The sequence below is a fragment of the Thalia democratica genome, unplaced genomic scaffold, assembly GCF_965202585.1.
Source record: "Thalia democratica unplaced genomic scaffold, ktThaDemo2.hap1.1 HAP1_SCAFFOLD_815, whole genome shotgun sequence".
NCBI classification, from domain to species: domain Eukaryota; kingdom Metazoa; phylum Chordata; class Thaliacea; order Salpida; family Salpidae; genus Thalia; species Thalia democratica.
Window position 1 is genome coordinate 29,029 of NW_028139781.1, and position 15,603 is coordinate 44,631.

Below are 15,603 nucleotides of genomic sequence, written 5' to 3' on the forward strand. Positions count from 1 at the left end.
TTTTGATTTCTCTCGGAGTTGCTCTAAATGCACTTTTTTAAAGTAATCAATTACTACTACAAACAAGTTTTGTTTTATTTTGGTTTTTGATATTAAATATTATATACCAAATGCTTTGGTCCACCGTAAACTGAGGGCTTTTGAATATGCAGAAACACAGTCTTGCATCTTTTTCGATTTTGGCGTACAACAAATGCTCAAGATATTAATAGGAAAGTGAACCAAAGCACTTAGTGAAGGATGTGTTGTACCGTAAACCAAAGTAAAACGAAACTTGTTACTAGTAGTTACTAATTACTTTAGAAAAGGGCATTTGGAGTAATTCAGAGAAAAATCAAGAAAAAGGGGTTTAAGAATCAATATGACACTATTTTAACAAAAGAGTAAATCATATCTACAATCAACTCAGATATCATATAATATTTTTTACTATGAATTTGCTTTAGGTTAGTATTTTTTATTAAATAACAATAAATTAAATAATAGTTAATTTCAACTCAATACCTAGTAAAATAGAATTTTACTATGTGTATAATATAGCTCTTAGCAAGGTATAAACTTTTATATATTATATAGATAAAAGTTTCTACCTAGCTAAGTGCTTAGTCTTGTAAATAACATTAATATAAGCAAATAAAATGTTAATAACCTGCTATTAGTTTAAAACTAAAAAGGATTTGATACAAAGCTTTTAAATAAGAGAATTAAAACATTTAAACACACTAACTAATTAATTTTTAGTATATTAAAATGTATAATACTTTACAAACTTAAACTAATAGTAATGTGAAAACAATAACATAATTACAGCTAAAAAAAAATAAAAACAGATAAATAATTGTTGTTTAATTAAATAAAAACTCTTTATATTTGAACAATTAAGTTAAACCAAATTAATTAAATTTACATGCAGTTTCTATGATACATAGGTCTAGACTCTAGATCTTTTACTTTTATACAGGAGCTCTCAATAATCATAATTTATAATTATAGAAAATCGTTTATTAAAAATATATAACAGAATAAATTTCATTTTCTTTAAATCTATTTTAGTACTTTTCTAGTAAGGCTCATCAGAAATAGTTTCCTACTGAATTGGAATGAATACAAATTGAAATAAAATCATACTGAAGAAGTTTTAAGATATAAAATGACGTAATAATCAAATGTTAAAAACTAAATAAGTGCTTATGCTAAACAAATTTGGTATACTAATAAAACTTGTTAGAATTAAAACAATCTAAATAAACAAGCGATAAAAATTCAAATTAAAACTATACTTAAAATAAAATTTAACAAGAAACTAATTACTTTAAAATTACTAATATAAGGATTTAAAAAGTCTAGTTTGGTAAACAAACTTTTTCTGCTTCCATAAACTGGGCCTTAAAGATTGAATACATAAGGCTTCCAAATATGCAATTGGAAAGAGTTCTCGGCTCTCACTAAGACTGAAAAATTGTCCTTTTTATAATGGTTAAAAATGTATTTTATATCTATATCAACATGCAATTGAAATGACATTTCATCATTAATATCTTTCTAGCTAGCTGAATCCACACGTTTTACATTCAAAAACAAAAAAAAAAAACTAAAAGTAAAAACAGCAGAAGAATTTGCATTTATATTAGAAAAAAAACACAATTTAAAGACAAAAATTGCATATTTTGTGTAATAATGATGTCATAATACATCGAAGGCAGTAGAAATCTCTTTAAATGTATGCTTATAGTTATAAGCATTCATTTAAGATATAAATTATAAGTCTAGGAAATGTATAGGTGATTTTATTAAAGTTTAAGTCAAAAAATATGTGATTTTTGGGGTTGAAATGAGTTTTTTAGGCAGCACTTTTTTTCTTTTAGATTCTTCTTAATGAAGCAAAAATACATCCACATCTTATGTACTAATAAGTCAAGCAAACATCACCCAAGTACTCCCTACCCCTATATTTGGAAAACCTTTATTTTGCATGCATATTTACTATAACAATAAAACTATAACAATAAAAACTACTAATTAGGTAAACTATTAAAAGTGATAATTTTAAAGTTTTTTAGTTAAGATTGTAAGTCAATATCTTTGTATGATAATGTATTTCAAGGGCAGAGGGGTCATAGTCTTAACTTAGGTTGTAATGTGGAAATTACAAGGTTTAACTATAAGTAACATTGTTGATTAAATTTTATGATTTTTCATGTAGGTAAATTTGTAGAATACATATTAAACAATAACTCTTAATTAATTAATTTTATTTCAAACCTAAAAAAAATACCTTATGTAGCAGCCGCATGTTTTATTTTTAATTTGCTTACAATCTAAAAAGATTGATTACATGCAACTATCAGGCTTAATACTTGATCATTTAAAAATATTGACAACATATTGTCATAATTTAAGTGTAGGGTACAGTATGGTACTAGTAAGGCAAGTTTACATTGCTTTTACAATAATTTGTTATGGATAAAAAATCATTAGTAAATATAAAAGTTAGAAGTATATCAAACAGACTTTTTATGTTGTCAAAAAATATGCTTCTTTTTTAGTAGCTAAACTACAAAACACTACCTATAATTCTTACAAATAATTTTTTACTGGTTATTTTAAGGTAGTTTCAAACACTGCAACTAGCTTGCATATATCAAACCAAGTTTTATTCTATTTTTTTACACTCTTTTACCTATATCCTTATCCCTAACCAACCTTACTCAGAAGTATAACAAATAAATCAAAAAAAGTTTGGTAACTACCTAGGATGATATTGCACCAATATCAAACTGAAACTATATTGTATTAAATATCTTTTTTAAACATAACTTTAAGCTAAAAACTAATGTTTTAAGTTCAATTTATTTAATATAAAAAGATAATTTGTTTTAAAAAAGTTATATAAATACATAGTAAGAATTAAATTTATTTTTTATAAACTAAAAAACTTAATTGAATTCATTTTACAAAGTTGTAGGATATAAATTATTGTATTAATGCAATTGCTTTATAATGTAAAAAAAAAAAGCAATTAAATATTTAAGCTTTATTAGTTTATGATAAATAACTATAACTTTTTTATGTATTTGTAAAATTTAAACTTTTAGCTCAAAATTTTAGCTAAAAAAGACATTGAATACAATATAATCTCAGTATGATATTAGTGGACATTGTCCTAGGTAATTACCAAAAGTTTTAATAAAAAAATTGAATTAAATTTAAATTTTAGTTTTATATATCCGAATTAGCTACAAGTGTTTAAATTACCTTATTTTGTAAAAGTGTTATTGTTTTTGACTATTTACATTTAACAATATTGGTTGTAGTAAAAAATCATTAGCTGTCCCCATTATAAAAGTGGTGAACATAAGAGATAAAAACAAAGTTAACGTCCAAAAAAGGACTATTTTGTGGGTAGCTGTCAAATTTGCACGAGCGTACAAAATTGCACGAGCGCACAAAATTGCAGGAAGACACTTTTGTACGGAGACATTTTTGCACGGAGACATTTTTGCACGGGTTAATTTTTTTATTATTAATTTAATTCTTTTTAGTTTAGCTTTTTTATTTTGTTTTACTATCACTGTCACCCCTAACCCTTACCCTTGGTCAGTAACTTTCTTTTTTTTTTAATTTACTCTATATTTATTTTTTCATTTTTCAGTTTTTTTTACTCTCGTGCAAAAATGTAACTCGTGCAAGTATGTTCCCTCGTGCAATTTTGTCTTCGTGCAATTTAGACCCGTTCCTCTATTTTGTACTATATAACATTTATGAATAACTAAACTTAACATTTATTAATACTTATTATTATATTATACTATTATTTATTATATTAAAATTAACATTTATACCCTTACTCCTGACCCACTTTACCCAAATATATAAGAATAAACCGAGCAAAAGTTTTATTACTTAAAAGTTAAATAAAAATAAATAGAATAATAGCCAATCAAAAGCGACCTTAGAACTGCAGCCGACGCTATAGTCTTTGGGAGTTTTCAAATGTTTTTAAATAATTAAAGTAGGAGTGAGTTATTTTATCAAAAAGCTTGTTTACAATATATTTTAAGTGTATCAACTTGTTGTAACTATATGTATGTTTTTAAAGATAGTTTACAATTTCATTAAGTTCATATTTTTTTAATAAACTGTATTTGTTTTATAAAACATCATACATTTTATTTATTTATTTGTTTCAATATTTAGTGCGTACTTCACGCGTAATCAAGGCGTAACTAACGCGGGTGCGTACTTTACGCAGGGCGTACCTATCTAAGTGGGTACTTACTACAAAAGTGAAGCCGTGCACAAGTGAACCTGCGTGCAAAAGTACACGTTCCCATAGTTACTATCTACAAACTATTTTTTTCTTTAAATAAAAGAAATTGAGATATGGCTAAAATACATTTTGTAATAAAGCAATTTATAGTATCTGAAAAAATTCTCTTTAAATAATTTATTTTCAGTTTTTTCAATTATCATAATTTTTTTGGTCAGATTAACAACCAATTTTTTTATCTTTCTCAAGTAATTATAACATGTTTTTAATTAATTAATTGTTTTTATTTTAATTAATACCTTTAGTAACTGTTAAACAGTGTGAATAAATAAAGAACACAGCACTCTTTTAATTTTAGAGGTCCTTTCTTCTTGTCTTATAGAGATTAACGAAACGTTATACTATGTACCAAATAAAACTGTTGTGATAGACGAGGCAAAAAGCATTTGTCGAAAAAATCTGAACGGGAGCGTTGCAGAACTTGACAAAAATGATTTTGTGAATTTAAGACACGAATGGGAAAAGTCTGGTTGTTTAGAAAAAAACTACATCAATTACGCCATAATTAAGAAATCAGACAACGAGAATGGCAACTCAGAGCTGAAACTTGCCAAATTGAAAACAACCAACATAAAAATACTTAAACAGTTCAACGAAAGCTTTAAATATTTTGTGATTTGTTGCACATCATTTCAAGAAAGCTCAAAGGAGCTCCAAAGCACAACAGTTAGAAACATAACCTTGACAACAGAAAACTCAAATGACAATGTTGCCGCTTGGCTTGTTATAATAAGCATAAGTATATTTTTCTTATTAGCAATATTAGCAATCAAACAACATTCAAGAAAATTTAAAGTAAGCCTGTTGTATTTCATTGACTAATACCATTGTTTTTTTTAGAAATAACAAATGTTAAACACTAATTTTTGAGTAAATTTTCTGATTTGTTGTAGTTAAATAGACACATCTAAATAAGTTTACTATATGTTACAGAAAAAAAAAGAAAAAATATTTGATTTTTTTCTTAAACTTTGATAAATTTACTTTTTAAAAGTTTTGTGTTTCAAGTATGTGTTTACAGGCTTTTTTTAATTGACTTTGTTTTGTTTTGATTAATGTTTTTTTTACCCAGCCTGCTGGAAATATGGACAAAAATTCGTTTTTTTGTGCTAATGATAACATTCAGGTCAAAAACGAAGAAGCTGCAGTCAATGCGGATCAACCATTTCCCAGTGATGATGCAGAACAACCATTTCCCAGTGATGATGCAGAACAACCATTTCCCAGTGATGATGCAGAACAACCATTTCCAAGTGATAAAGCGGATCAAATATCATCTCCTGAATGTTATTCAAATAAAGAGAAGCTCCGCAATTCTATCGAGCCTGTTAAACACGGGCTTGAGGATTTCCGCCTTCTGCGCATGGTGTCGAAAGTAAGCGTTTTTGTTAGTTATGCAAAAAAAATTTAAGTTATATATATGATATACCGGAATATTAGGGACCCTAAATATTTGAAGTTTTATGAAGTTTCTATAGAAAATAAGATTATTTATTTAAATACTATTTAAGTAGAATTATTTAGTTTTGTTAAAAAACACAAACTTATTGTCTATAAGTTTTATTTAGACACTATGAAAATAAACGTTGTAAAAATATTTATCTATTTAAAATCTCAGTTAAAATGTAAAATTTTTATTTACTTTACGACTAAACTTAAGTTTTGTACTTTGTATGACGTAAAAGACAATAAATTTTAGTGCTTTAAAAAATAACGAACTTTATTATTAATGATAATACTGAGTTTGTGGCTGCTATTCTTAGTTGATATAAAAATTATCATTTAGAAATTACTTTGTATGTACATACATAGAATAAAGCATTTAAAATATTAGGTTACTTTAACTTTGAAAGGAAGCAGTTTTTCAACAAAGTTTTAAACTTTTTACAGGAATATTTTATACTAAAAAGTATTTTTATCTAAACTAGGGCTAAAAAGAATTTTTTTTTGTAAAATAAAAATGAAAAATTTGAACGATTGCTGCCTATTAAAGACATATTAACTAAATATTAATTTAGCTGTATTTGTAGAGTTTTTACATTATTTTATATTTATATTTCAAATGAGAATAACATAGTTAAATTAAAATTGTAAGGACTTTTAACAAATTAAAATACATTAATATTTGAATACATTTTTTTTTAAATTATAGAGACAGTAGAAGAATTTAATCTGCAAGAAACTTTAAGTTAACAATTCATTATTTTTACTCTACTGGATGTATGTACGTACCTGTATATTTACAACAAAGGATTGGACTAATTTAACTTTAATTTGTCTGTTTTGCTTGACTAATTTCATATATATTACATACTCAAAAAGCAATAATCTAATTATATAAAACTGTAAGAAGCTGATCGCGGAAAACAAAGTCTTTCTGAATTAACTGGATCCGGCCAAATATCAGCTAGAATTCGATTCTATTTTAAATTTAGAATACGTCCGGATCCAGATATTGGGTTTGGTAGATCACTAGTTATATTATACTTTTTTATTACAAAATACTTATTTTGTTTAGAGTTTAAAAAGAAAGCTTTTAAAAACAGGGTACATTTGGAGTTCTACTGGCGATGAAGAATATCCATGACAGAATAAGTTACGGAGTGAAACTAATTTTGCCCTGTAATGAGTTAGTCAGATTATTTAATTCAATTTTCTTTCAGTGTGCTTCAACAACTATCAAACTAGCCTAATGAAATTTTGTTTTTAAATAATTTTATAAACTATATATATTTTTTTAAATTAAAGATTACTTTTATCTATTTAATAAACTTTAACTTTTATTAATGAAGGTTTGATATGGTTTATAACCATCTTTTATTTTGTCCTTAAATCTAAAATTTTAAGCTTTAGTCTATATCGCTAAGCCTCTGTAATTAACAGTAATAGTTAATAAATATGTAACAACATATATTAGCGCAGAGTAAACATTGACTTTTTGGAAAATGTTAAAAATAAAAGCAATTTTCGCTTAATTTTGTTTTTAACCTTAGTAGAACATTTTACACCAACCACTAAAAATTGGTATAGATAAACTAAGAGATAAGAAACTTCATGAATTTCTTAAGATATAATATAATTTTTCCGTTATACTTTATTATGGTTGATAGACTATACTTGGCGGCTTTTTAGATAGAAAACAATGTGAAAACTCTGTTTGAAGGAAAGTTTGGCTATTGTTTGTATTTCGTCATGAAATTCAAAACTTTAAATGTAGCATCGATATTTAAAATTTATAAGTTAACAAACTATACCAATTTTAAAATACAGTAGTTGAAGTTAATAAACTATAAACTCTTTACTTTAGGTAGGACTTAGAAGCTACTTTTTGGATAAATTGTTTTGTAAGACTTTTTGATAATAGGTAAAATTTAAACCAAATTAAAAAAAAAACTTTTAAACATTTAGTTTACATCTAATTTATATTTATCTAAAAACTATGACGAAAAAAAAATTCGGTTTATTACTTTTCTCAAAATCACACCGACTGAACTTTTAAAGCCAAGTCAGAGGCTCGCTGTGAACATTTTGACTTGAGTTTTTTGTTTTGAACGAGCAAAAAACAAATCGAACCAAACAAAGCAAACAAAAGCAACGCTCCGAAAACAAAAACCACTGAGCTGCCGTCAACCGCATCACCCAAAACAGCTTCCGACTTGGGGGATTTTTTGGGCTTGTAACAAACGTAGGGAGAAAGCTCCTTACCGCAGTTCCACAGCGGATAAATCTGAAGCTTGTCCTCCTCCAACGGATCCAAGTATGCTTCGGGGCAGTTTCTGGGCATTCCAACATCGTTTTCTTCGTACAGCGGCCCATGAACTTGGTAATCAAACTCGGTGCCGTCGGGGAATACCCGCTCGGAATTGTCGCGGGCGATGTTGAGGCCAACGAGGTACATCGCGTACTTATCCGTGTGCTGGCAAGCGGTCACCGCACCCATGACCGCGTCGAACTCCGATCTGAAAAAAAAAACTTTAAGGCTCAGTGAAAAAAAAAACATTTAATTAACATGAAACAACCGCTAGATTAACGGAAATCGAAACAACGCAGTACCTGCTTTTGAAAGGCGCCAACACGCTGCCCGCCTGCGTGCACTTTTCCTCGGCTGCGCACTTTCCAACCACCATGCTGCCGTGGGTAATGGTGTAAGTTCCCTTCTCTGTTTCCACGACAAGCTTTTTTTTGGTACATGTGTGAGTCATAGTGGCAAGCTTTTTGTGTACAGCTTAAAAATTAATATCTGAAAGAACATGTGTATCATTGTGGCATGTAGTAAAAATGAAAATAGACCAACTTTAAAAGCTTTTAACTTGCTTGTACTTCAATATTTTTTTATAATTTTTTTTTTATAGTGATCTACAAACATTAAAGATTTGGTGAAAACCTATTTTAATCATTGGAATCGTTTTAAAATTTTTAGGGAATTGATTTAAAAACTCAACTGAAATATGTCTAAAACGCATCAAATAACCATGCTGTGAAATAAATAATTAATTTTGTCGGGTTTTTTGTATTTGTATTATATTTTTTTGTTAGTGTTTATCATTTTTTAAGCTAAAACTGTCTCTATAAACTATAAAAAAAAAAAAAAAAAAAAAAAAAACGACACCACTTGGATTTGAACCCGCGACCTTCTGATCATTAACGAAGAAAAACTAAGTCAAAAAAAAAAAGTTTTACAACCGCTAGATTTAATAGAACTTTATTTACTACCACCACAGACGAATTTCAAAAAACTTATAACGACCTAAACAGTTAGTTAAAACATCAATAAATTTAAAAATAAATCATTTTGCGTAAGTCTCACTAACTAATATCAAAAAATAAGAAGTTTTACAACCGCTAGATTTAATGGAACTTTATTTACTACCACCACAGACGAATTTCAAAAAACTTAAAACGACCTAAACAGTTAGCTAAAATATCAATTAATTTATAAATAAATCATTTTGCGTAAGTATCACTAACTACTATCAAAAAATAAGAAGTTTTACAACCGCTAGATTTAATGGAACTTTATTTACGGTTTGAACAAAACATATTCAAAGAAAATATTCAAAGAAAAATTTACAAAAAATTTGGAACGTAGAACAAAAAAGCAGATTATCAAGTTTATACGTAAATTAACATAAGATATGAAATTTAAATGTTGAAATAAGTCTAAGTGCTTAGAAAATGCTTATTAGTTATTATTAGTGACAGTATTACTAGCTTACATTCTTTGATTTAGCAAACATATTTAACTATAATTATAGTTAACATGATACAAGCATTTGTCTGGTTTGAACGAAAACATATTCAAAGAAAAATTTACAAAACAATTGGAACGTAGAAAAACAAGCAGTATATCAAGTTTATACGTAAATGAACATAATATATGAAATGAAAAGTTGAAATAAGTCTAAGTGCTTTGAAAATGCTTATTAGTTATTATTAGTGACAGTATTACTAGCTTACATTCATTGATTTAGCAAACATATTTAACTATAGTTATAGTTTAACATTATACGAGCATTTGTCTGGTTTGAACGAAAACATATTCAAAGAAAAATTTACAAAACAATTTGAACGTAGAAGAAAAAACAGAACATCATTTGTTTATCAACAACAATTGTTTATTGTCATAGAAAATTAAATTACTTTTACAAACTATTACTAAGTTTAACTGCTTTACGGATTATAAAGCTATCTGAATTGTAATATATGTTGTCAATAATTGTAGGTAAAGATTTTTATGAAAAGAAATTTTCTTTGTTAAGTACAGTAATTAAATTTTTTCATAATACTTTGTTTATAAAAACATTGAAGACACTTAAATTGTGTTTTTGTTTCTATTAAAAAGTTTATTTATTGTAAGTTTATATACCATACTTGCGCAAACTGCATTTTTATTATTTTTTGTAATTTTTGTGCTAAAAACCTCTACATAAGAGGTTTTATAAGCGTTTTTATGTTTTTTGTTACTAAAAAGTCTAATAATTAGTTTTTATATTAAAACTGTTAACTTTAAATGAAACTGTCTGTCTAATTAAGTACTAAAGTAATATTTTAGAATTTTGGATGCGATAACTTTATTTTCGTGTCTATTAAACGTTAAAAGTACATTTATTCTCATATTCTTTACTTAAATTGCCTATAAAGCCATACCTCGACCAATTACTAATGTTAAATATGTAGAAAAGGGTTCTACTAAGGACGTTTAAACAGTTTTTTGTGTTTATTTTAACTGAAAGACTAATTATTGAAAGCATTTAATTGAAACTTTTAAAATTATTACTTATAACTACTAAAAATGAGTTTTAGTTATAACGTTTTTAAAGATTTTTGTTTTTATTTTAAACATAAACTTTATTAATGTAATTTTTTATTTAAAATTGATCAAATTCCAACCTTTGAATCTATAAATTTGTTTTATTACGTTTTAACAGTTTCTTTTTTGTTTTAAGAGAAATAAGTATATTCGTTTACCAGTTTAAATAATTTTTATATCTTAAAGTCTAAATTCTTTTCAATATACAATTTATTATTATACTTCAAGTAAGTAGATGCTACTTTTTATTAGTTTATATGCAAATAAGAAACAATTAATAAATTAATATTTGTTAAAAATATCCCTTTGTGTAAAGTAACTAACTTAGAAAAATAATGGTACTTTAACTTATGCTTTTATTAAAATATTATAAAATCGTGTAATTTTATTTTACATTAAATGTACAAAAATTATAAAAGTATTTGTTTGAAACTTTTAAATCACTATTATAAGTTTTATAAAACAGCATTCATTTTATCTTAATATTTTATATATTTATTTATTTATTTATTTTTAAATGTATTTCTTAAATAAAATAATGTTTATTTAAATATTTTTACCAAAAAAAACAGCATAACTAATTTGTACAAATAGTAAAAGTTAGATAAAGTATAGTGTAAGAATAAAGTAAAAAACACTTGAAAATATGCCCGTTTAAAACTGATATTTTAATTTAATTCATCCAACTCGCATTGGTTTCATCTCTGTTAACTATTTACGATAATGGACTTTCTTATTAGATATAAGTAAGCTTTTTTAAACGTTGAACAATTTCTTTAAAAAAGCTATCTTTAGTGCTCAGTAGAGCGACAGATCTGTTTGCTAAACGCCAAGCCATCCGATATTTTAGCTAACTGTTTAGGTCGTTTTAAGTTTATTGAAATTCATCTGTGGTGGTAGTAAATAAGGTTCCATTAAATCTAGCGGTTGTAAAACTTCTTATTTTTTGAAAGTAGTTAGTGATACTTACGCAAAATGATTTATTTATAAATTAATTGATATTTTAGCTAACTGTTTAGGTCGTTTTAAGTTTTTTGAAATTCGTCTGTGGTGGTAGTAAATAAAGTTCCATTAAATCTAGCGGTTGTAAAACTTCTTATTTTTTGATAGTAGTTAGTGATACTTACGCAAAATGATTTATTTATAAATTAATTGATATTTTAGCTAACTGTTTAGGTCGTTTTAAGTTTTTTGAAATTCGTCTGTGGTGGTAGTAAATAAAGTTCCATTAAATCTAGCGGTTGTAAAACTTCTTATTTTTTGATAGTAGTTAGTGAGACTTACGCAAAATGATTTATTTTTAAATTTATTGATGTTTTAACTAACTGTTTAGGTCGTTATAAGTTTTTTGAAATTCGTCTGTGGTGGTAGTAAATAAAGTTCTATTAAATCTAGCGGTTGTAAAACTTTTTTTTTTTTGACTTAGTTTTTCTTCGTTAATGATCAGAAGGTCGCGGGTTCAAATCCAAGTGGTGTCGTTTTTTTTTTTTTTTTTTTTTTTTTATAGTTTATAGAGACAGTTTTAGCTTAAAAAATGATAAATACTAACAAAAAAATATGATACAAATACAAAAAACCCGACAAAATTAATTATTTATTTCACAGCATGGTTATTTGATGCGTTTTAGACATATTTCAGTTGAGTTTTTAAATCAATTCCCTAAAAATTTTAAAACGATTCCAATGATTAAAATAGGTTTTCACCAAATCTTTAATGTTTGTAGATCACTATAAAAAAAAAATTATAAAAAAATATTGAAGTACAAGCAAGTTAAAAGCTTTTAAAGTTGGTCTATTTTCATTTTTACTACATGCCACAATGATACACATAAGAACATGGAAACTTTAATTACATCATAGCTGCTTTTTGACTGTACAAACTCTACACGAGCGTAGCCTTATTAATTCAACATTAGAGTTGTATTAGCAGTTTGCTGATAACATATAGCTTAATTTAAAACGCGTTTCTTCGGTGTTATTGAAATAATGTAACTTATTTGCAAATTGGGTACGCGCTAGTTTAAGATAATACTTTGGTTATATTTTAAGTCTTGGTCTAAACATTGTCTTTCATTACTTTGAAATCGTTACAACATGCACTGAAAAGAGAAGCATTAGAAAAAACGATTTATACCTTATAAAAAACAAACATAAAAACAAAAAGCTATTATTTTGACTTAGCAACCGAAAGTATTAAAAATTATGTATTTCAACAGTGAAGAAGAATATGATATCAAGTTGGAGGCTCGCATAATGGCCTTGTTGAAGCATGAGAATGTGGTCGATTACAAGACCACATTCGAGATCTTCCTCAACAAAGAACTACGGTAAAATTATGATTTGAGTTGTAACTTGGTTAAGAGAAATATCTATGCTTAGAGAGGCATTAAAAAATTAAACTATTGTTTTTCATTTCGAACAAGTCAATGAAAATAATTTTCACTATGTATATATATCAAATTGTATTTACAATTTAAATAAGGACTAAAACTTTGTATTAGGTAATAAAATATTTTATATTTGTTTTGGAATGCCAAAATACTTACAAAATTAACTTTTTTATAACTTTTGTTCAAAAAAAAAATTATTCTTGTTAAAAGCTTATTCTTTTTACAGTTGTTAAATTATTGATCAGGGTTTCCTAAAATGGGCCAAGTAGGCCCCTTGAGAAGACTATGAGAAGCAAAGGTTCAAAGCGGGGGGGGGGCATGAGGTTATAATTTGAAACTTACATTAAATATTCTTGAGTTGATGATGAGAAGCAAAAAAGGTCTTGAGCGTTTCTAGGGGTAGTTTTTTGAGAAATTTTGTTGGAGAGGGCCTTCTGAAAAAAGATTGGGAAACCCTGTTTTAAATATTTTCATAACTTTAGAAACTTACATTCTAAAAGATCTTACTTTTATCTCGATCAGTATATATATGTAGCATTTTTATCACTTTAAACGTTTAAAAACTAAAAAAATGACTGTATTTATGTTTCAGGAGCAGTTTTGTGGATTATAACAAGTCTCAACTCCTTGAAAGAAAAAAAATTCCAAAAATAAATCTTAGAGGACCACCGGCAGGTATAGCATATATGTTCTACAACCTATAAAGCACGTCAATTCAAAATTATTGTTTTTTTTTTGTATGCTGGTAATTAAAAAGTGTCGGGTTTTACATTGTTCTTTTATTTTGTCACTTATTCACATATACCTTGTGCAGAATTGCAATTAGACTTTTTTGACAGAGAGCCCTATCCTATGTATTAAAATGAAGCTTTACAATTGTAATCTTTCCACACTTATAAAAAAAAGAAAATTAAGCTTCAAGACAAAAACAAATCTTGCGATACAAGTTAGTTTGATAGAACTATTTTACACTTGTGTTGCTTTAATGTGTATATTTTTTGCTGGGCACAAACTTAAAATTGTTTACAGAAAATTCCAGCACGAGCTACAATAAAATGTACTGTTAAAAACTACATTATTAAAACTATATTATAATACAGTTTTCTACAACTTATACTTTATGTTGTAACAAATAAACAAACAATGTTTTAAAATCTGGAAAACCACACTGAAATTGTTACAGCCTTGTTACAAATTGATTCAAAATATAAAATTACTTTTTTAAATCAAGCATATAGTTAACTCTAAGATAGGTCTATTAAAAATGATTTTAACATTATTCACAAAAAATTTCAAGGCAGCTTTTATAAGTGTAAGCTTTAAAAAAAAACTTGGTTAAAATAATAACAATTTAGTTTTTTTCTAAGGTTTAAATAACAGGTGCTTGTCAAAAAAAAAATTCCCTGATTATCTCTAATTAAAATTTTTATATAGATATATTAAATGTAATTATGCCATCAAAAACTTTTGTAGCAAGTCAAAAGTTTTTCCTTAAGAAAATCAGTATAAATTTTATTTTGTTCAACTATTAAAAACATCAAACACTGACTAACTTTTGATTTGTTGTAAATATAAGTTTTTATAGTTTTCATATAAGTTAACAACATATTTATATAAATGTATATACATTTATTTAATTATATAACAAACAATAGATTTATACAATTTATATATACATATACCTTTATTTATACTATTATTTCAAAAAGCAGAAAAACAAAAAGTGTACATTCATTGTTTATGCTGAAAAAAAGGAGTTTATTTTTAATTAACTCGGTTAGAAATTTTATTCTTAACACTTCTTATCTTTTATTCTTAACATTCTAAAACTTCTTAACAAAATATTATACATCAAAGATTAGAGTATGAATTTAAAACTTTGGGTGAGCTGGGCAAAAGTTAACAATCTAAATAAATCAACTGGTTTTAGAATAACAGAAAAAATCAGATGTGTCTAAACTAGTGAACCTAAATTTTTAAAATTAGCTCTAGTGAACTAAATCCACTAAATTCTACTGCATTTTTAGAACCAATCAAAACTATTTTTATACTCCTCTATGCTTTACAAGTAAAAAAAAAAATGTTATATACACAAATTCTAAACTAATACAACTCTTATTACTTAACTTAAGAATATTTATTTTAGAAATTAAACAAAATTTTCAAATACATCTTTTAATTCCTTATGAACTATTATAACAACTTTATAAATTGTAAACCTAATAAATAATTGTTAATCTTTCTTTCAAAGTTAAGATTTTTTATTCATAAATTATTTAATAATTTACTTTTCCAAAACATACTTATAGCTCCTATAAAAAGTATATACAACAGTGAGTATTGTTTTTATGTTGTACAATTTCCTTTAAATGTGTGTATATTTCTAAGCAAAGTTGTAGTTTAACTTAAGTAATTAAATGGGTGGTTAACCAAATAAGCTATTTAATATTTTTGTTTAATTCAACACTTAGCTAAAATAATAAAAAAAAGCCCTACATATTGTGTTGCTAAACTCCTGTAATTTTTTCCGTGATATATGTGGTGGTATGAAAACAGTTATGAATTAATATACC

At 26.0% G+C, this 15,603-nt stretch overlaps 1 protein-coding gene across 1 annotated transcript; it reads right to left on the minus strand.

Moving 5' to 3' along the window:
* Positions 1-7,773: 7,773 nt before the first annotated feature.
* LOC145847102 (uncharacterized) lies at positions 7,774-8,532 on the minus strand. The gene is made up of 2 exons (XM_082953517.1): positions 8,384-8,532; positions 7,774-8,289 (listed from the first exon to the last, which is right to left on the minus strand). The coding sequence occupies exons 1-2, from the start codon at positions 8,530-8,532 to the stop codon at positions 7,809-7,811; spliced, it is 630 nt and encodes a 209-aa protein (XP_082809643.1). The 3' UTR covers positions 7,774-7,808.
* Between the last annotated feature and the right edge of the window lie 7,071 nt (positions 8,533-15,603).

Bases quoted from the DNA above. Each gene is read 5' to 3' on its own strand.
- LOC145847102 (XM_082953517.1), bottom strand. From the start codon at position 8,532: ATGACTCACACATGTACCAAAAAAAAGCTTGTCGTGGAAACAGAGAAG. The intron at 8,290-8,383 runs GTACTGCGTTGT...TTTTTTTTTCAG, and splicing joins TTGGCGCCTTTCAAAAGCAG to ATCGGAGTTCGACGCGGTCA.